Below are 23,336 nucleotides of genomic sequence, written 5' to 3' on the forward strand. Positions count from 1 at the left end.
CGACAGCGATTTATTTGTTTGACCAAACCGTGACTTGATGGAAGGGACTATGGTGTAGTAGTAGGGTGGTCGGGGTCTTTTGCTTAATTTATCTTTGTATCGAGGTCCCGACGACAATGACCTCGCACACACGCATTAACAAATCCGTCGAGTCCCTTTCTTGATTCAAAACCTTCGATTGCGTGGATCCAATCTCTTTGAATTTATCTAACTGCGGAATGCACGGAGAGAAGCGACCCGAGTCGGTATTTGTTTTTAAATGAGCGGGTCATATTCGACATCACATTCTAATATATTTATATATAAGTTCGAAGATAATTTTAGAGGATACGGTTGGGATGGGGTGGGACATGGATTGCTTCCGTGATTATTGGGGTATGTGGGTGTCGTGGTCGTTGTCGGTGTCGTCCATCCCATGTGACCTCCGTAGGACATAGTTAAAGATAATTTTTTTTTTTTCCATTAGTAATTAATTTCCGATTAGAGCGTTGGTAATGAGATCAATCTTTGTTTTAACATGCACGGTCATTTCGTTTCACATTCGTCTTCTTAGTTTTTTGACTTCATAAATCGAAATCCGTGCCTATGTGTGAAAAGAATAAAATGGCGACATAAGCGGAGAGTGTTTGGATAAATATGTGCGACTTATCCTAATGTTTGGGGCATGGCCATGGACAATTATCCTTCGTAGGGTATCCGGGTTCATTAAAAGGTTTGGATAATCTCGTGAGGTGAATCATTCACATATTAAATTCGCCCATCTCGACGGCAGGACTACATCTCGAATGGTTGGGCTTACGGAACAGAATCGTGAATCTCCATGCGTCGCTTTGTTCGAGAACCGAGCGAGCCGCGATCTTTTGGAATATTACGTCGTAACATCCGCGATTAGGTCGACCATGCCAACGGGTCCTCGTCAAGCCAACAGCCCGCGATCCGCAGAGCTAATGCTGGCCCGGATGATAATGTTGGGTGTATTTCATATTTCCCATTGACAGGACGGCACATGGATGAATCAGGATAAATCTCGTGTCTCTCGAGTTGTCTTTGTCACGTCCACTCTCCATTTCCGTCCTATAACACAGTGATTCCTCGCAATTGTCAGGCAGTAAAAACGTGAATGTGACGGACAGAAACGGTACTCCGAACGCGGCACGTCTTGCACCCCGTGCTCTGTATGGAACCTCTCGCGTTGCAATAAAAATCGTCGGCGGAGGGTTGCCTGGCAGTTTCACCAGCTCCGCCGTTTCTTTGACCGCAGGTGGAAACCCTACCGAACCAAGTGGTCGAGTTGTGGGGTTGCGCGCGCGTGGCGTGTTGTGGAGGCGACAATAATTTTCTCCTAGGATGCTGTTTATCTTTCTTGTGTTCGTACGTGGGAGTGGGACTTAGATCAGATAGGTGGTGGGGACCTCCCCGCTTTACAGCTGTTCTCCACTTTTTCTATTCCCTCTTCTTTGTCGTGTCACTCTTTGGAGAGAGAGAGAGAGAGAGAGAACGGTAGGAGCGTACGCTCTCTAGTCTAGTGTTTGCATCACCGACAAAAATAATTTTTAAACTTTGATAAAATATGTAATATAATTTATAAATTATAAATTTATTTATTATGATTCCTAAACTTTTTTATAATATGTAATGTTATTTCTAAAATTTTAATTTGTTTAATATCATACTTAAACTTTTTGTTTATGCTCATTCTAAATCCCGAACTATATGAAACTGTTTAATATAGTCCATGAACTTGAATTTATAGAAGGACAATATCGAATATTTTCACATAATTTAGAGACTAAATTAAACATGTGTCAAGAGTTCGGGGATGACATTGCGCATTGCAATAAAGTTCGAGAATCATGTTGAATAAATTAAAAGTTCGGGGACTACATTACACGTTTGATTAAAATTCAAAAACTATTTGTATTGCCAATCTCATTATCATCCCGATTTCTTCCATCTTTTATTAGAGGAGACGTTTTGGAGGTTGCAACCTCCATGCGACCCGACCTGACTCCGACCCATCTTTGACTTGTCACCCGATGCCATTAGTTGATATACTCAGTCCATACACCGAGTCCAATCACCATTGCTTGGGGCGACATATCATTTTTTTTATTTAAAAAACTTCATATCTGGTAATTTTTTCCACTCTTTTTTTTATCTTTACTTAATCGAAAACATCTCGAACATTTTGATACCTTAAATCAGCTGATCATGACCAAAAAAAAAAAAAATCTAATATCGAAAGCGCCCTCTTTTGCTAAGCCCACACCCATTGACCCTCTTTAAGAAATCGTTGTGTCGCCTTCTGCACTTTCTTCCCGTCCCCACTTTTTGTGCGATTCTTTCTTTTAATTAATGTAGAGGAGATTAGCACCTTTTGATTTCCTGTGCACATTGTAATTAATCACGCCGACAAAAAGTGTATAAATAAATTAAAGACTAGGTTTTTTTTTTTTTCTACCTTTTGGATGGGGACCTAGGTCTGCCTTTTCGGACTAAACGAATCGTGTACGAGGAGAGACGGGTCGAACTTGCTTTGACAGTTCGTGTCTTTAAAGTAGACGACCCACTGTGTGTTATCAACATCAATTAGGGATTCACTTACCGCATAACGCACCAGGAAACACGACAAAAGGCAGACGGCCGAGGTTGATTTGGACGGGCACCGACCCTTCCAAACTGAGCCAACTTGGGAGGCTTTAACACTTCTGGCTTTGGTGTGCTGTTTAAAGAGAGTGATTAGATGTTTTTCTAAAGAGAGAGATGAGAGAACATCGGCATTTTTCGCCTCTTCTATTCAAGTCTGGCCAAAATGCAAAAGCTTATGAGGTTTTTGCAGCTTTGTTGGCTCTTTTTTTTTTTTTTTTTATTGCCTTTGTTTCATTGATCTTGGGGATGTGATGGAGTGACTTAGTCACCAAAATACTGGAGTCCCTCGCTAAATTGAAGCCTCCTCCAGGGCCCCCTTACCCTCTTTTCCAATTTCTTCGTAACTCTGAGAATAGCACAAATGACACACGAGTTTTGATCTAATGTGCAATGACGTCTTTAAACTTTTAATTTTGTGCGATATGGTCCCTACATTTGGACTCAATGTGTAATGTCTTCCCTATAATTTTAATGTGTTCAATGTGATTTTTGAACTTTAATCTAATATTCAGTGTAATCCCTAAATTATATGAAAATGTTTAAAAGTTCATGAACCACATTCAATATTGGACTAAAATTTAGTGATCGCATTGAACAAATTATAAATTCATTGACGATATTACATTACACATTTGATTAAGATTCGGTAACTATTTGTGTCATTTTTCGACATAACTTCTTTGGCCACAGCATGGGAACGATTTGCAGTGGGCATGTGCTATCAAGGTTAATCCAGGACATAAAATCAAACCATAATCAATCTGTAGTGGTGGGTATTGGATTGAACACGTATCAAAAATTCAAAAATCATATTGAACAAATCAAAAATTTAAAGACAACATTGCAAATTGGGCCAAAGATTATGGATCGCATTGGACAAATTAAAAGTTTAGAGATGATCAAAATTTAGGGGATCATTTTGTGTAATTATCCCGAAAATGTATGACCAATTTGCCGTCCAAACTTGTCACTTGGTTGGAGTCGATGCTAGGTGGCACATTGCCACCGGTTTTAAAAAGCCCAGGGGCAAGTTGAGAAAATTGAAACGTGGAGGGGTAACTTGCAATAATCCCGAAAACACGGAGGAAAATGTGGGCCTCTTATTGGGCTCTAAAGTCAAGAAGCACGAGTCATAATGGGCCAAACCTATCAACCCTACAGTCCATGCGCAACCAAAGGCTAATCGGACAAGCCCATAATTTTCATACACGAATCAAATTATCAAAATATTGTCCTAATTATCTAAATCAGAAAAGATTAGAAAAAATTCCACAAAACAGTTGGCACTGTAACATTGTAATGGTTATTTTCACTGATTTCATTCAGGGATCTATGGCATTGTAACATTGCATATATTTTTCGTACTTAGCTATACCAAATCAATTATTACATGTTACACAAATATTTATTTGATAAGATTCGAACCGATAGCGTCAAAATGATAAATCATTTTCGACTTTAGCAAATTCTCAATTCCAACCCTCGGTAATTGGGGTGCAAACAACATTTGAGGACGTTTTATCTTTGAAGAATTCCTGTTGAATGGTCAACGCTGGATTGGACTTTTTAATTTTAGTTTCTACTGATTTAGACCTTCTCTTTTGGCGTGCATTGGGTCTCTATATGAACTTCGCCTCCATCCTTCGAGCATGCGAGTTTAGAAGAGGACAATTTGAGAACGAAAAATGGTCTGAAAAGGAGAGGGAGCCGCACCATCCCGACAGAAACAACCCTCTCTTCTTCGGCGAGGCCAAGTCAAAGGAGAAATCATTGTCGTGGTTGAATTTGATAGATCCATGATGGCTGATCATTTCTTACTGGAAATGCATTTTGAGTTAGCCGGTTCCGCGGACAAAAGCACGTGATTTTTTGTGTCATGTGATTGGCTGATCTCGATCGTAGCAGGAGCGGCTGGTGTGAGTAATCATTCAAAAGGATTGTGCGACTAATGGCTGTACATGGGTTATTTTTTATTTTATTTTATTTTTTGGTCCGGTTGTACATGGGTTATTTCACAAGCGCAAGAGGGGAGATTTATAATCTAAGTAGAGCCGATACTGGCATGCAACATGATATGACATGACATGTTGACACGCCATTTAAAAAAAATAGAGAATTTCTAATACACTGAAACACATTTTATATTGAATACATATTTTTATATATACATGATAATCATATATACATCAGTAATGAGTTTCTTCTTCTTCTATTAGGGATTCACGATTAGATTTTTTTTTTATTGGCTAGATATATTAATTTTGAGGTGGCTGAGTATATAACTTAAGTATACATATTTTTGAAAAAAATTACATTTTGACCCTTAATTTATTCAAAATACTTAAAATTGATCCCGTGCGTGTCGAAATTGCATGACGGGATGCTGGACTCGCGTGTCCCTAGCGTATCGGGAGTGCCGACCATATGTCGGTCACTTGTCGGAGTGTGTCCGAGTGTCGTACACAACACGAAAGCCCTTGGAGAGTGTCGGACACGACACATGGGCCTTTGGAGAGTGTCGGTGCTTTCTAGTTTATAGTTGAGATGAGAGGCTTGTGAAACTGTTCATTATTAACCAAACTTTGCTCTTATATGCTTTTTTAAGAGTGGTTTTGGGTTCTATAAGTAAATTGGACATGAAAAAAACAGACAATATGAAGAAGTAAAGCTAAGATAAAATTAAATGCCACAACTGGTAATGAAATCTAATAAATAATTGAACAAATTGCGAAGAAATTTGATAAGTTGTATTGATCGTGGATCCCCGTTTACAGAATTTCTCCAGTCATTTATAACTGGATACACAAAGAAGAATCGTCAACAAAAACGATTGATCCTTGACTCTATGTATTCTTCGGTGACTTCTCAGTGTTAAGCATCGGATGTTTAGTCCCTTGCTGAATCCTGACGCTCAACGAAGATCCCTCCTCTATCACAGGTGCCGCTCTGATCCTCCAATCTGTGTCGAGCCCATTGGTCAGCCCATTAAAAACAACTGATGGACTCTATAGGCCCATCACGGTCCAAGCATGCCATTTTTGGGTGTCAACATAAACAAGGAGAGTCAACTTTGTAACCAGAAAAATTATTTAGATATATAAATTGGATGTTGAAATGTGGCTCGAAATGTATAATCGACTTGGTGTGGACGCCTTGACCAAGAGGGCAATCAGTTTGGAGCGCGAGAAAACAAGTTTTGAACGTCTGGATTGAATCATCAAAAGATGGGTAGCTTCTATGGGTCCGAATCGGCGTTTTCAGACCAGAGGAGGATAGAACATCGGGCTTTGGACTAGTTGGATGTTTGATTCACCCAGAAGTGAGCAAAAGTGGCTTTCGGATGTCCGACCAACACATGGTCGGACGTCTGATCTGGATACCAAGCGAAGCTTTTTGAGTCATGATCCGAAAAAGATGTATGAGTTGTGTGTTTCAAACGGTTTGTAATGCCTTCATTTTGAGACGGTGGAACATCTCGTTGATCTCTCGCCTTAGTGTAAGCATGTCTGGTCAAACGACATCATTTCTTAGAATCAAATTTACTTTATGCGTTTGTTCCTCGCTTGGATCGTTTGATTTTGTCCGTGCTTCCGCCGTTTTACATTACAATGGGGATTGTCCGGACAAAAGGTTTTGACACGGGCATCCAATTAATGGATGCCAATGCCATTGAATACATACCGTGAACACCACGTACAACTCGCATGTTTACATTGTCCCGATCGGATCAGTTCATGGACCTAGCAGTAGCAGCCCAACATGTAGATCTAGATTTGCCCATCCTTTCGACCAGCTCGTTCCTATCCGGCCCGTGGAATCCGATGAACACTTGGACAGGTTTAGCAAACAACCTCTCTAGAAGGAAGCCCGCATTAGCTTGACTAGGCCTGCCCAAGCCCGACTTTGTCATACCCATTTTTTTTTCTTTTAGATAAGCTTGCAATCGAGACCCTTTTAAAAAACTCGACTAGATCTGTCCATTAATCACCTCTATTTCGATGACCTTCTTCTGGACCGGCAATTTTCTCCTTTTTAGCTGTAAGATCACGTAGATTGGAGACCTATCCAAATGGGGTCCCCCCCAAATTTTTCCTTTTGAACACCCATTTCTGCGTAAAGAAAAAGGCAATTGCCAAATACAACAAAGTAACTCTCATCTCCATTCCACCAAAGAAATGCAATGCACACGACAACGATCACTTTCAATGCTGCATTATGAATTTCACCTCCAATCTCTCTCCTCCCCCCCCCCCCCACATTTTGGCCCAAGAAAAAAAGGGGTTCATACTGATCATAAATGTAATGACATATGATGAAGATGTGATGTTTGTCTAATCAATCAGTCCCCATCGCCCAATAGGCTTCTCCCTAGCCTTTTGCTATTAATTCTCGAGTCATTTGGCGCGACCAGGGCAAAAAGATAGCCTGCCTGAACTAGCCAGCGCTTGCCAAGAAATGGCGCATCAGAAAATGGAAACTCTCCCCTCTCCCCTCTCCCTCTATTGCTCCCTAGTTTTCCTAGGGGAGATTTCTCGAATTGACCCACGAAGGGGGATGGGCTTTGGTCATTATCATGGAGAAGTGGAAATTGTGCCCACCTCATGTCATTCAGATTATGTTCGATTAAAGTCAAAGACAGCAACATGACCAGCTAAAAAGCATGGATCAAAGGGGTCTGTGGTAGGTTCACTCGAGTCATTGTCAGGTTATGGTTTTCACGCCATTCCCCGAGCATCGGCATATTTCAAATAGCTAGAGACTGAGTTGTCTCTTCTTAACCACGTAACTTTTCGTTGGATGCAGCTCGAGTTCTCCTTAAGACTTTGCAATGTATTATGTTGTTAGTGTACGCCGCTAAAATCTTATGAAGGCAATTCAAAGATCACCATATTTAGTATCTAGAAACACAATAATCGTTTAAAGAGATTTGAATATCTGATTTGGAATCCTTCGTTCTTGATGCAAAATGGCGACCGATCCAATACGTAAGTACTTTTCCTCTATGACTCTCCGTATCTCCGGTTTATTGAGATGGCCCTTCAACGATGCTAATCGGTATGCGCTCCTTATGTGAAGTTGTTATAAGTACGTTTGGGTTAGATGAGGGATTGGAATACTTTTTGTAGAGTTTCCTGCCAAGTCCTCTTATCACGGGTTGGGCTAAACTCGGCTCAAGTATTTCCAAATTTATATAAGACTGGATAAGTATCCTTATATATTACTTTATTAGATCAACCAGCAAAATGGTAAATTATAATTTCAATTAATATAAGCCAACATTAGGAAAACTCTTATAGTCAAATGATCTGACATCATGTAATACAGATGTCTCGATGGAACCACGATTGATTAAATCTATGTCCCTCCCTAGTCCCCCTCTCTCTCTCTCTCTCTCTCTCTCACTCATTGGGCACAACCATGTTCGCACACGGAAACGCATCGTGCATCCTAAATTCATCAAAGATAAGTAGGTTGGAGAGAGCTTTTCATTTTGGTTATTGAATTCCTTTCATTTAGATTGATACTAGAGCTAGCTTTTCTAATTATCAGATGGATGCGTGTTTCTGTCTACTTCTCCAATAAAAGAAAGGCGTGAATTTGCGGAGGCTTTATTTTATGGAGTCTGATTTGCTTTGCAACGACGACGAAGTATCATCGGAACCATACACAATTTCAAGATGCAATTTGGGGGAAAAAAGTTGGAACCAATTTGAAAGTGAATGCACTTAAGGCGCCTCTATTTTTAATTACATTTTTCAATTGTTTCTTGTTCAAATAAATGCATAATTCATTGTACTTAACCAACATAAATCCTTCAGTTAGATTCATAATCTCTTAAAAACATGCAAAAATATAAGAAACAATATGTTTTCATGCTTAATAAATTGAACAGACATATTAGAAATGCATAATTCATTGTACTTAACCAACCGTCCATAGGATGCCCGACCCTCCACCAATTCCATTCATCCAAATGCACATACAAGATCCTGGTTCTTCAAATTTCTGGGAATAGTCCTATAATAGTGTCAAAATATTGCAACAAACCGTGACTAAAGTTTGTGAAAATTTTCTATTTTTAGCAAGTGATATCAACAATCCCAACTTGGGAGCACAAGCTAATTAATCAACGAATCAGCTGAGGGAGAGGGCCGACCAAGTGCTCTCGAATTGAAAGTCAACTAAATAGATAAAATAAAACAATGATGGGTTGGATCAAAAGGAAATAAGTGATTTTTTTTTTTTAAAAAAGTCAAGAGTAGAGAAGGACTATACACTGAACTTGACGTATCATTTGTTGCCAGGTCAATTTCTTGCGAGAAATCTACATGGACAAGGCATAAATCAAGTCCCTTGTTTCTAATTATATGGAGCAAGAGTGGTTATATACGCTACCTCACATCATAAAATCAATCTATACATGAGAATATTTGCATTCTGGTCACTTTTCTCGCATATTCTCTCTCTCTCTCTACAAGATGGACTTGATGATGTCGAGAGAGAGAGAGAGAGAGAGAGAGAGAGAGAGAGAGAGTTTGCGTTTGCACGAGAATTGTAGCCAAGTAGCACGGTTAGGACATTTGCGTTGATTCGGGTATTCGAGTATACAACTATCGAACTTAGTTTTTCACCTCATATTGTTTTGAGAGAACTCGAAAATCAATGCTCTCCTAATTTTGATCTTGATGTCATTTTTTGTTGGTGGAAGAATGACATAAGTCTGTGACAATATTGAGAAGATGATTAGGATAATAAGTGACATTAGCAACGTCCATTGGATCTTATTGTCTGCTGCTTGCATTTATGAACAACCACTGATACATCGTACGAGTTTTTGTTGCTCATGCTCTTTCTTTAGCCAAATGATTCGGTCTCTAGAACATTTGGGCAAGAATTGGCTGACCTAATCTGTCAATTTAGGCATCACTTGCCTCACTCACCCAAATAGAAAAATGATAGAGAAAGAGAGGATCTAGCAGACTGGTTCATATAAAATAAACAATGAATGGCAATAGGTTTTTCTCTTTCTTAGATAATGTCTTCCCTTAGGATGGTTCAAAGTATAATTTGTATTCACGAAGTATTCTACTAATATAATGGATCAAATAAGACGCGGACCAAAATTCAAGAAAGGCAGCTCGAGAGATGGTTTATACAATTAAATTCACCCGTATAAATTTATCGTCCTTCAAATCGCGAATTAAGGCGGGTCTTTGTATGAATCTGCTATGAGGATGAACCCCCCAAAAAAAAATGATTTAGCAAAAATGCAAGTGGCTGATGACCAAAACCCTTAAAAAAAAAATTGCTGAATCATTTGTGGCATATAAAAACCCGTTGATTAAGTTAATGAGGGAATGCAAATTAATCAGTCCAAAGTCAACGCATGCTATTGTCCTGTGCCGTGCGTAGAATTCATTTTCCCAGATGCGTAAAACGATGAACCCAACGAGAAGTCAGCCATCATCGCACCACAGCAAATAGCTTCTGAATCTGAAATTATTAGGGTTTTTTCATTCCGCCATCGTTATCCCTGTCAGGTTTTTGAATAGTCCCGCTCAGCCAATTGGAGTTGGTGGAAAAACCCTAGCTGCTGCTTGAATGGCATTAACAAGGCCTTAGTTAATCACCCAATAATCAAATAATATTTACTTAGCAGACGTGTTCTGATGTACCTAACCCAAATTCATTTGTTTTCTAGCCATTATTTTATGTATGAGCAATTGTCCTTCGGGAATGGAAAAGGGTTGAAGTGGGATTCGCGAACAAGGCAAGGAGACTTCTATATTGTGCTCAAATCCAACTTTCATATATAATATGCAAGAAGACCTTTATATTTCTACCGCTTAATAAAGTATTTATCTTATACCGGAAAACTCCTTTGATGGGGACTTGGTACATTATAAAAGTGTTTCCAAAGACAATTATACTAGTACGCAAAAATTGTGTAGCAAGTTATCTTGAGCGTTAGGGTTCATTGATGTGACAAACACAAGTAGCCATATTAAAGGAAAATCTATGCATGTGATTTTATGTTTACTAAGTAAAACTCCAACTTTTATCTATGTGTACATCTGATTAACAAGATTATTTTGTTTTCTCCTTAATCCAATGCATTGTTGATGGAGTCCTTCATCAAAGTTTGGATATCATCTGAGTCTTGCGGAGTTGTCATGTCATCATATGGTGAAACTTTTATAAATTTGAGTCCTTGAGATATCATTATCATCTATATTAAGTATGTCCTGCTACTGATTTGCTGACCCAAGCTAATTTAAATTGGGAAAGATATGGTGCAATGAATATATAAGAAGGGTTTTGCTAATATAACCGTCTTTGGATGATTGTGAAAGTAACAACATATTGTGGGCCATAAATTCTTAAAGCAATGGACCCCTATAATAGTTTATAATTATTTGTTATTTTTTTATGGCCCAGAATATGCTATTAATCTCATAGTGAGTTAAAGGCAGTCATATAATCATCTCTCTATATAGAAATGCAGGCAACGCAAGGTCGGAAAAAGAGCAACGTGATTTGTCTGTACAGAGAATCAAGTGCGCATGATGATTGGTGAATGACATACCCGAATGCATTGAAGATGTCCTAAACATGAAGGTGTAGGAGAGTCTTCTATATACATGACGAGGAGGGTTTCAGCTTGTTTATCCATGGCATGAGGGAGGTCGAATACATGAAAAAGGTATTCTTATATATTTTCTACAAGATTTACGTGGTAAGTGTACAATGTGTTAATCTCAATAATCATAATGTCCAAACTCTCGATACGAGTCTCCGTTAATTGCTTTATGTTGTAATTTAGAAACAATGTACATGAGATACCCCAAAACAAAAAACAATGTCTAATAGAAAAAGTACCTTGCAATTATTTCAAGTGCAAGGGTTAGTAAAACAACAATAATTTCACGTGAATGAATTAGCCTCATGTATACTAATAGCACGAATTGATAGCCCCGGTTCACCCAAAGCATCAACTTATATATGTCTTGACCAAGCAATCCCAACGCTATTTCAAGTGTGGAAAAATGACACAGGTGGTCTCCGAACTTTGGTCAAATGTACAATGTCACTTTTGAACTATTAATTTGTTCAATTGTAATTCCTGAACTATTAGTAATCGATCATTTTAATCCCTAAACTATGTGAAAATGACCCAATCGGAAGGACGCATTGAACATATACCAATAGTTCATGGGCTAAATTAAACATTTACTAATAACTCATAGACCATATTAAACAAATAAAAAATTCATAGACGACATTGCATAAAAGACAAAAGTTTAGGGATCAAATTACACGAATTAAAAGTTTATGGACGATATTGCACGTTATACCGAAATTCGTGGGCTATCTATGTTAAGTTCCGTTTGTTTCATGAAAAAAAGAGTGATTTAGAAAATAATTTCAATCACTTGTATCGCTTACAAGAATGAACGGACGAAAACTATATTTATTGTCCACTAATATATTTAAACATAAATTATTTTTTATAATAAAATGTTCTTCACTAGCTAATTTTGAAATTATTTACTACTCGGAAAGTAAACGGAGCTCTATTATCTTTTTGAAACGTTGTTGGGAGGACTTTCTCATGGGACTTACCTTCGAAGTCGTTAAAAACGATAAGCGGAGAGGCAAACAATAAAGAAATCGCGAGGATGGTGGGGGGCTGGTCGACGGTGGGACCCAGCCTTGGCTTCGTCGAATCATTTCTCACGATTAGACCGAATGGCTTGTTTCTAATTAGATGAACTATTCTCTGTGTGGGTCCCAGCAACAACCCCCCGTGAAAAATACTGGAAGGAAATGGCGACACGTGTTTAGTACGGTCAACGTTCCAAGCCAATAGACAGCTGCTTGTAACCTTCTGCATCTAATTTTTTTTCAAAGAAAATTTTTCGCATCAGAACAAAATTAGGAAAAATTTTAAATAAAAGCTCGAAGTGTCCATAATTTTCAAATAAAGGCCTGAAAGGGTGAATAGAGGTGAAATCATCTCAAATAAAGGCTTTTGGTTGGCATGAGAGCATGTGACTATTCTGATTGTCGGAGAAATGATATTTTAGTAAAAAAAATCAAAGTATATTATTTTTTATATTTTTTTTTAAATTTAAAATTTTCATTTTATTTCTTTTTTCTCTTGTATTTTTTCCCCTTCCATACGAAAAAAATAAAAAAAGAAAAAAAAAAACATTTAATTAGAAAAAGGGAAAAAGTAAAAAAAGTAAAGGATGAAAAACCCCTACAACCGGCAAGGTCATGCCCTTCTTTGAGACTAACATGCTCATTTCATGCTTTTATTTAAGAAAATAAGAGTACTTCAAATATTTTTTTGGAGTTTGTTCGGAAAAACTATGGTCTATTTTCACTACAAGCCTATACTCTTTTAAATCCAAACCGTTACCATCTTTAGTTCATGGGGAAAAAAATCCATACCCCAAAATTTATTATATCTCATTTTCTAATACAGTGGATGGGCTAGATTCAACAATTCAAATGTGTTTGACCGTATGCAAGTGAGCAATTGCATTAAATATTGTGACAACCGATTTTGTTTTTTCTGAAGTTCTTTCATCACGAAAAGCCTTGCGAATGGTAATTGTTCATTTATTGGATAGATTACGATAAACATTAACCTAAAATTAATCTTTTCAATTCCCGGATTATTTTATTTAACTAATTTCTGGGGGCTTCACTCCTGATTTTTCATAAATTAGTAGAGGAAGCGTGTAATAATTCCTAATGGGGTTTTCTTTTTCTTTTTTTTCTTTCATTTTTTTAATTTTAATTGACTTAAAACAAAGTCTAGGATATGGACCCGAGTAAAGTCCTTAAACTGCTTCTTCTAAACTCTTGAATGTAAAATTTGAGAGTATTATTCGGGATGAAGAGAAAAAAATATTTTTTCTCAACTCGGGAGAGTAATGGTAGGGAAGATAGACTCTAATTCAAACCGTTACCATCTTTAGTTTATGGAGAAAAAAAATCTGGACCCTACAATTTGTTATATCTCATTTCTAATACGGTGGACCGGCTAGATTCAACGATTCAAATGTATTTGACCGTATGCATTTATTGCGTATTTGAACAAGTAATTGCATTAAATATTGTGACAACTGATTTTGTTTTTTCTGAAGTTCTCTCTTCATGACAAGTCTTGCGCATGGTGGTTGTTCATTTAGCGCATGATAGATTATGATAAACATTAACCTAGAATTAATCTTTTCAATTCCTGGATTATTTTATTTACCTAATTTCTGTGGGCTTCACTCCTGATTTTTCATAAATTAGTAGAAGAACCGTGTAATATTCCTAATGGGGTTTTCTTTTTCTTTTTTTTTTTGTTCAATTTCTTTCATTTTTTTTTATTTTAATTGACTTAAAACAAAGTCTAAGATATTGTTTTTGAAGAAGTGCAATTATGGCTTTTTGGGTAGACTGGACCTCGTCATCAACTCATTTTAAGGTAACAGAGGGAAAGTGCAATTATGACTTCTGATCCTATGACTATTTACATAGCTTTATTTTCCCAAATATCACTTCACATACCATCAAGCGAAACCCCACATTAAAAAGATTTCATCTTAACATCTTACTTAGGGTTGGGATGGTTTGCTCCTCTAGTTTGTTACAAGTGCTTTGGATGGCCGTGAAAATTCAAGTTTCGGGTGATACTTTTCGAAAGAAAATGACATTCTCGTAATTAGGGATGCAAAAATTACATATGCGAAGGTGCGCATAGCAACCCCTAACGGTAAAACGCAGGCATATCTTCGAAATTTTTCAAAGTAGAGATGCCTAAGTGGTCATATCAAGGAAAGAAGAGGCATAAGTAACGTCTAACTCTCGCTCTTCACGTGGTCCAGACCTGTCGGTTTTGGAATTCTAAGAACTTGTTCCCATCCCTCGTTGAAATGCATACAAAGCATTGAATCAACCGCACTTGAAGAGGAAAAAAATTTCTCCTGATGTCCTTTCTGCCGAGGTCGTGAAGCTCGTCATGCTCTTTCATGTCCTAAGTAGATAGTCAAACCTAAACATTAGGTTTCGAGAAGCACGAGTTATTATTTTTTTCGCCCCCTAAATCTTGTTCTAACACGCCAAGAAACGAATCCCAAATTCTTCATTTGCTAACTCAAGACTTTTATCCGTTGGAAAACAAGAACATGTGCGTATTATTTTTCACACTGACAACGATACACAGTTGAGCTGAGTGTCGATAGCGATTATATCTGCATTTGACCAGGCCCTTTCTGGTAATTTCACTGGAGCCGGATGAGAAGCTTGGGCAAGGAACCATGAGCAAATTTGAAGGGAGCCCATTTACATTTTCTGATACAAGGTGCTTTTTCCTCCTGGTTTGACGAAGAGTGGTTTCTTTCTCCTGGTCTTCTGTTGTACTTATTTTAGAGAGAGAGGAGGGAGAGAGAGAGAGAGAGAGAGGACCAGAAAAGATAATCTGATCGACGGCTTTGTCTGAAATTTTTTTGTTTAACAGAAGCTCTGGTCTGCTTCTCTCAGGGAGAGGGTGCGAGAACGCTTCAAAACAAGAAAGAGACTTTGTCTTTCGTTTCTCTGCAGTCAAGTCCTCCTCCTTCTTCTTCCTCTCTCTCTCTCTCTCTCTCTCTCTCCTGCAGATTATAACTGACTCATAATTACAGAGGCCGAAAGTGAGGAGAAAATGATATTCAAAGGGAGAGAGTGAGGAATCAGCTCTCTGCGCCATTAATGGTTTCGCTCAGAAGCTTATCATCACAGGTCTTCGTGATGAAGGAAGATGAAGTTATGAGTTAGAGAGAGACACACAGAGAGAGAATTGGTCACAGAAAGAGCTCAATTTGCATCGAAAGGGAGTGTGTTCGTTCTTTCTTGGCCATGGATGCCAATAAAGCCATCATCACGGACCCGCACACAAGTCAACTGGAGTATCAGCAACAGCATCAGCAGCACGAAATACAAGATCACCGGCATCACCACTATCATCATCATCCTCCTCCTCCGCAGCAGCAGCAGCATCAAGTTTCTCACGGAATGATGCAATCGTCGCCATCATCCTCCATCACCGCGAATAATTTCTTGTAATTTACTCGTCACTACCCAACGAAGAATTCTCTCACCCCAAAGCCTCTTTTTTATATCCTCCTTTGCCTCAAGAAAGCTGAGATTTTTTCACGTTCTTAGTTCTGTGCGAGTGGTTTCATCGTCTCGGAGGTTGAATATGTTCTTGTTGATGGCAGAAGCAAAGACGGGGGTGGAGGAGGAGGCGGCGGCGGAGGAGCTTATGACTTGGGCGAGCTGGATCAAGCCCTTTTTCTCTACCTCGATGGCCATGACCATACTGTTCAAGATCAAAAACGTGAGCTCGCTCTCTCTCTATCTCTCTATCTCTGGCTATCTCTGACAGAAACAGAAACTTTGAAGGGGTATCTTTTTTTTTTTGCAATCATCTCATCCTGCTACCGCAGAATTTCAACGATCGTATCCCCTTTTGGTTCACAAGAGAAGCATGCCATGCCCAAACGGATTGAATCTGATAGTACTTTTCCTTTGACCGAATCGTTGCCAAAAAGAAGATCGAGAAAAGATCTCAGCTTTACAAAGAAAACAAAACATACCAAACGCTTCTTTTCCTCTTAAGAAAAAAGATAAGCCCTTTTGATTCCCAAACGTTTCATGTTATTTCGTGGGGTTGGGGTCCATCTCCCATAACAAATCCAAGATCGTGAATCAAGGGTAACAAAGAACGGATGGGTATGGGTTGTTGTGCTTTTTCGTCCAGTGACATTCCTGCATCTTCTTTTTCTGTTTGGATTATCAGAGAGCTACCAAATGCATGAGGTCTCTCGCTTTCTGGGTCCTCCTTCAATGATTGTGTCCCTCTCTCTCTCTCTCTCTCTCTCTCTCATGAGTTGCCAAGATATAAGTGGTAATGCTTGTCACAGTCGTTTGTATAATTACATGCGTGTCTGTGTGGGCAGAGAATTCTGGGATGAGACCTCCGACTCTGAACATTTTCCCATCTCAGCCTATGCACGTCGACCCATCGCCGAAGGTAACAAGAATCCACTGCCACTGCTGCATCATCTTCTTCCCTAGCTGTTCATTTACAAAAGGCATTTTCTTGATAGGTTAACATGGGACTGGCCTCTCCGCGGGCCAGCGGTTCGAAGAGACCGCCCGAGCCATCCGTGGAGCTAGCCAGCGCAAGGAACGACGTCGCATCTGCTCCTCCTGAACCGCCCAAAACCAATGTCAAGGTAGGACATGTATTCCATTTACAACCACAGTACACAGATATAACGCTCACCCCAGGTCCTCGAATATTAAAAGAGATTATACTATTTAATTAGCTGGGCTGAGTCGGAAACGAGGATTAACTATTGTAATTCCGAACTATATAGGAATAATCAACTTGTTTAGTTTAAAAAATGGTGTAATGTGAATCTTTGTTGTGGGGGCAGCGTGAAGGGAACCGCAAAGGCCCAACGTCCACTTCAGAGCAACAAGGTCCTAGAACTCCCGACCCTAAGGCATGTAAAATGACTTTACTTTTCGTGACAGTAACATGTTTATCTCCTCTTATTACATAACTCTCCCATTTATGATTTCTGTCCCCCGTTTGTTCATGGGTCTGATGCATATGTTATACCGTACGTGGATGAATAGTTTCACGAAGCTGTGTTTGCATGCAGACCTTGAGGAGGCTCGCGCAGAATAGAGAGGCAGCCAGGAAAAGCAGGCTAAGGAAGAAGGTGACACACAAGAACAGGATTATTTAGGGGTTCATTTCGTGTACTCCAAGTTCGAGAATCAAACAAAAGTTGTCGCTCAAGTTTTGTTTCTTCTTTTGTTTATTTTTCTTGTTCAAATCTCAGGCGTATATTCAGCAACTAGAGACAAGTAGGATCAAGCTCTCACAGCTGGAACAAGAACTACAGAGAGCACGATCCCAAGTGAGATTTCTCATCCCAAAAAATTGATTTTGTTCTTCCTGTTTAAAGAAAAGAAAAAGAGACTGAGGCTAAATGAGGAGGTTCTTGGACCCCAAAAAAAAAATAAAAATGAGGAGGTTCTTTTTTGGTTCTTAGGGCATGTTTCTCGGAGGAGCAGCAGTATTAGGAGGAGAACAAGGCCTCCCAGTGGGCATTAGCAACATTAGCGCTGGTATTACGCTTGATGGCTTTCGCTGACCGAATTTTATTTTACTGGGTGTAGCTGGCGAACTTTGTCTATACAAACCAATGAACATCACACGGAGCTAACTGTGGGCACTGATCATTCAGTTGCTTCATGGAATTTGTTCTTCACTATTTCATTTAGTTGTGTTGTCAAAAATTTGATGCAGATGCTACGGTGTTCGATATGGAGTATGCGAGGTGGCTCGAAGAACACCACCGGCTCATGTGCGAGCTCCGAGCGGCGGTGCAGGAGCACCTGCCAGAGAACGAGCTGCAGCTGTTCGTGGACAACACGCTAGCTCACTACAACGAGATGATCAACCTCAAGAGCATGGTGGCGAAATCGGACGTGTTTCATCTCGTTTCGGGAATGTGGAAGACCCCGGCTGAGAGATGCTTCATGTGGATGGGTGGATTCCGTCCTTCCGAGCTCATCAAGGTATACTAAATTTTCGTCACTATGATATAAGCCTGATGGGTCTGTTGTTATGTGTATAGGAGAAACAAAAAATTGGATTTTATTCGTATGAGCATGATTAGAATTTTCAAATCCCAAAATGTTCATCTCCACTTGAAATAGGTCCTTTAGGGTTTATCTGAAGATCAGCGTGTAGGAGACATTTCACTGAAGATCAAATAAATGACGAAAGGGCCTCGTGAAATTTTTTCTACCAAAGGGCCAAGTTAGGTTTTATTCTCATAAAGCGATGTCTCTTACTGCTAAGTAAGACTTGTTGCCTTCGAAAGGGAAAGACAGAGAGTTGCAAATCTTGAACCTCCGATATTGTCTGTCTATTCTCTCGTATTCTCTTTGATGCCAACTAGGATTTTGTTCTCATGTTCATCTTCTCCTTTGTCTTCGAGTACATAAACCCTAAAGACCTAGATGCTGTTGCTGATGAATTTCTAAAACGTTAGAAGAAACACTAAAGAATTTAAATAGATGCCCGGAGGATTTCAAAATAACATTTCTAACCGAAATTCTGGGCAAGTCGATCAAGCATATAAAGATGCAAATACCTATGTAACTGGAGAACCATATTGATTTCCATGTGTATATACCTATTTCACTGCAGGTCATACTAAACCACATCGAGCCCCTAACGGAGCAACAACTACTCGGGATATGCGGGCTGCAGGAGTCGACGCAGCAGACCGAGGAGGCTCTGTCGCGAGGGCTCGAAGCCCTCAACCAGTCACTCTCGGAGACCATTGCTTCTGATTCATTGATCTCTCCTCCTAACATGGCCAACTACATGGGCCAGATGGCCGATGCCATGAGCAAGCTCTCTGCCCTCGAAGGTTTCGTTAGACAGGTATGCCCTAATCGCGGTCCACCTTAATTACTGTTTGTCTGCACTTTCATAGCTTCCATGTCCGCACCATGCATTTGATTCGGAAAAAAAAAAAACAGTGGTCTAGCTAGGTTTTGCCTCAAACTGACCTGTCTGTTTGACTGATATAGACTAAATTCTAAATTGAGAACATTGATCACGCGCATTTCCAATAGCGATTTATTCCGCCCACCACGTTAGCGGAAGAAAGAATCGAGTCCGGTGATTCTTTTCCCTCGAGTCATGTCATGAATTTCCATGGTGGTCCCTAGGAGAATACGCATCAGAAAAGATATGGCTTCTGTTTTGGGATAGGAAACCAACCCCCAACTCTTCGAACTACTCCATGACCGCCCCCTCCCTGGATGCTGGTTGGTTAGAGCGTATCTTCCGCACTTTATATTTTCTGCGTCTGTGTTCTAACGCAGGAGAGATCTGCCATACAATTCCACAGTGTGCAAGCCTCAAGAATCTTCTGCAAAATTTTAAAATATGCATGGCTTTCTGGTTAAGTTAATTATAGAAATAAAGTTGTTGATAATCATTAGGTCTTCATCAGTTTGGTGCGACGAGTATAGTCCTCCGAACTGATGTGTCAAAAGCCTCTCTTCTCTGTTAGTTCCTTCCTCCCATTATTCTACTAGAGGACAATGTGAGATAGAAGTATTAACCCCTTTCACAATCCACACAAAAATCATCTAAACGGACTCGACTAGACAATGGTCTGAATCGACGGGTCAAATGCATAACGGGTACTCCTTTGGATACAAAAAAAAAAAAAAAAACCTCTTATCATGCAGTACTTAAATAGCCAAATAAAAAAAAAATTCTGTTAAAACGCATTCCTAAGTAGTGAAAAAGCTTGTGTCGATTCTTGGTCATGATAGATAGTGCATAATCACGCACAAAAACTTATGTCTTGTTCTAAGTATTACCGAGGGTGATCCCACATGCAGCCAAACGTCGTACCCCGCATTTTCGTCCATGTCCCAACGTGATGTCACGGTCGTAACCGCTTGACACGAGGACACAGACCCGACCAAATTTGCATCAACTGCCCCTTTTTGACCCTTCTCGAGGAGACTCACCTTGTCCGCCCACCTTCATGCCCTAATTTTTTTTTTTCCGAAACTAGACTAAGATCCGAAGGCGCATATATATCTTATCTAGGTCACTGCCCCTTCCCACCACCTTTGTTTTAATTTTATTTTAAATCGTGGCCGTATCTAGCTTTTCTGGTTCGACTAACTTTCACGAATATATGTACATAGACTATTCATTTGTGTATCGGCCTCATAACGAGGGCCGGGTCCCGAATGTTACTAGGGCTCTGGCGCATTAATATCGCATATTAGATCATTCACTCGGTTGTGGATAGGATTTAAATAACCCTTTGTCTTTTTCTTCATCTCAAAATATGTCTTTGAACCGTGAATCATCAGAAGAATTCACAAAATAGACGTTAACTTAACTAGCATGTGCAAATCAAGGGCGATGGACGGGAGCTGTCACCCCCTAATTTATAGGGCGTAAGTTGGGGTTCTCATGTAAATCACATACAATATTTTCAATGAGATAAGTGTCTATTTGCTTGAGATCTTTCCCCCTTAACTTAAGATTAATTCAACTAAATATTCAACACATGGTTAAGTCAAATTTCTTTCAGTCGTGATGATTCCTCACTTGATTAGAGAATTGCTGCGCTTTTGTCCACCTCTTTGACTGAGCTCTTCATGGGTGTCGTTGTCCTCGTGCCCTTTTGATTCTGAACTCGTGGATGAAGTAGGTTTTTTTTAGAGATGAACGTTTCAACAGTTTGAATTTTTATGATGACTATGGTAAAGAATCTTGATTACTATAGGAAGAAATAATGATCATGGTTTTGGGGAAGAAGTAATGGACATTGATGTAAATAATCTTTTTCAGTAGTTGACCACTTTGTAGTTTAAACTTTAAACGGGGCCTAGACTGACCTTTAGGGCAGAAATCTTCTTTGAAGTCAACATGCATCATTCTATTGCCATCATTCCAGCCACTATGATCTAAACTGCTTTTTCCTGTTTTCTGTGTTTAAATTTTGACTAAGATGGTTGTGTTTTGCATGCCCTACAAGCATAATACTCCAGCACAATATTCCAGCTCGCCACCAACCCCTCTTTTGAGACTTCGTCTTACTTTGATGCATATGACAATTAATATTGAAATTCTCTATTTCGATAGTAAGATCCATATTGTTCAGTATAAACTTGGATGCATGATGCCCACTAGCTTATTATCGACAATGTTCATACTTTTTATCTACTCACTTCAATTTATTCGATTTGACGTACAGGATACTTTTCATCATTAATTCCCATTTGATACTAAAACGTTACTTACAGGCGGATCACTTGAGGCACCGGACACTTCACCGGCTGCATCGGATCCTCACGACTCGCCAAGCCGCGAGGTGTTTGCTCGCCATCGCGGAGTACTCCCATCGCCTCCGAGCTCTCAGCTCTCTATGGTTGTCTCGTCCCCGGCAAGAATGATGAAGAAGACCTTTCACTAGCTATATTTTAGAAGAGTCCCCTCTTTCTCTCATGCCACCAACCTTACCAAGTTATGCCAAGTCAGTAGTCACAACCGTGTTTAATTAGTTCCATTTCGAAGTAGACGTATACATAGAAGATAGATATATAGATATGACTCTAAGGAAAGGGGAATCGGCTTCATCCTCTTCATTTGCCCTGTTGCTACATGAGGAAGGAAATTTGGCGTGGCAATGATTTCGCAGCCATTGCTGACTAAAAGTAGAAAATCTAAGTAATAGAAAGAAGGTAGAAATGATAGGACATTGGGGTTGGAGAAGAAATTGATTTTTGGCTAATTTTCTCTTTGCTTTGTTTGTTTTATCTTGTTTTGTGTGAGCTAGAAAGACACTCCTTGGCATTAAGGAAGAATGCATGCCATGGCCATATTGTGTTTGCGTGTGGTGATAATGTGCATCTTGATGCTTGTTCTTGGTGATTATATAAGAAATAGTACAAAGTTCGATATAAGTTAATTTACTAAACGATACGATATGACGATATTAATACAAATTAGTTGCTTTGTCTTGCGAACTCTGAGTTGCGCCACCGTTACGAGAATCGCATTAAGTCATTTATCTTTTGTCTGTAGCCTAGACAGGCGATTCACCATTAGAGGTCTAGGTACAAACTTCTTTTGTGGCGTGTCTATTTGGCCTTAGAAAGATTATATGCCCATGAACCATTCACGCAGAGTCAACTGCTTCCATCTAAAACCATTATGTCCTTTGACCCACTAAATAATTTCTGTATAGGAGGGATAATTGCAAAAAAAAGTTCTCAACCTATTGCAATTGTGTCAATTCAATTCTAAACCTTTTTTTTTTTGGGCCAATTGAGTCCTAAACCTTTTGTAAGTGTGCCAATTCAGTCCATTTGACCGGTCGGAGTTGACATGGTATCGCCGGCATTAATGTGGCAATTTTTTAGTAATATTTTAATAATTTTCAAAATTTTAATTATTTTTTAAACTTTTTTCAGTCCCTTTTTTTGCTTTTCTTTTTTTTAGATGGTTTGGCCGGCAGCCTTGCTGACAGCCAGCCGAGGCCGTAAGGTGTTTGGCCCCCTAGGCTAGGGTCATCGCCCTTGCTAGCCGATGGGTAAGGGCCCCCGACCCTTGCCTAGTTGCGGCGATGGCTTGTGGCCATCGCCCGGATCTGGGCGAGGGTCACGGCAGCCGAGGGGAGGGTCACGAGCCCTCGCCCAGTCGTGACTAAGGGCTCGAGACCCTCGCAACCCTCACCGCGGCCGTCACCCAAGCAACAACCGCCAAGCCATCGCCGCGGCTTGGGTGAGGGTTGGAGGCCAACGGCCACGAGCCATCGTCGTCACTAGACGAGGGTCGGGGGCCGACGACCTCCCCTAAGGGGCCAACAACCTCGCCGGCCGTTGGCGGCGATGGCTGTCGGTCAAACCAAAAAAAAAAAAAAACAGCAAAGTTAAAAAAAGATAAAAAAAATTATTAAAAAATTTAAAATTTATTAAAATTTTACTAAAAAATTGCCACATTAGTGCCGGTGATGCCACATCAGCTCCGGCCGATCAAATGGACTAAATTGGCACAATTGCAAAAAATTTAAAAC

General features: G+C 39.7%; 1 protein-coding gene across 2 annotated transcripts; it reads left to right on the forward strand.

The window, feature by feature from the left end:
- Nucleotides 1-15,055: 15,055 nt before the first annotated feature.
- LOC115731415 (bZIP transcription factor TGA10) lies at nucleotides 15,056-22,145 on the forward strand. 2 transcript variants are annotated; one of them, XM_030662081.2, is made up of 11 exons: nucleotides 15,059-15,749; nucleotides 15,909-16,027; nucleotides 16,650-16,723; nucleotides 16,800-16,928; nucleotides 17,133-17,201; nucleotides 17,364-17,423; nucleotides 17,547-17,624; nucleotides 17,760-17,835; nucleotides 18,017-18,288; nucleotides 18,926-19,165; nucleotides 21,565-22,145. In XM_030662081.2, exons 1-11 carry the CDS (start codon nucleotides 15,547-15,549, stop codon nucleotides 21,712-21,714), a joined length of 1,470 nt encoding a protein of 489 aa, XP_030517941.2. In that variant the 5' UTR covers nucleotides 15,059-15,546; the 3' UTR covers nucleotides 21,715-22,145. The 2 variants fall into 2 exon arrangements, with proteins under 2 accessions (XP_030517948.2, XP_030517941.2); XM_030662088.2 differs by lacking the exon at nucleotides 17,133-17,201 and having other exon boundaries at nucleotides 15,056-15,749.
- Nucleotides 22,146-23,336: the final 1,191 nt, after the last annotated feature.

Source organism: Rhodamnia argentea, chromosome 10 (assembly GCF_020921035.1).
Source record: "Rhodamnia argentea isolate NSW1041297 chromosome 10, ASM2092103v1, whole genome shotgun sequence".
NCBI classification, from domain to species: domain Eukaryota; kingdom Viridiplantae; phylum Streptophyta; class Magnoliopsida; order Myrtales; family Myrtaceae; genus Rhodamnia; species Rhodamnia argentea.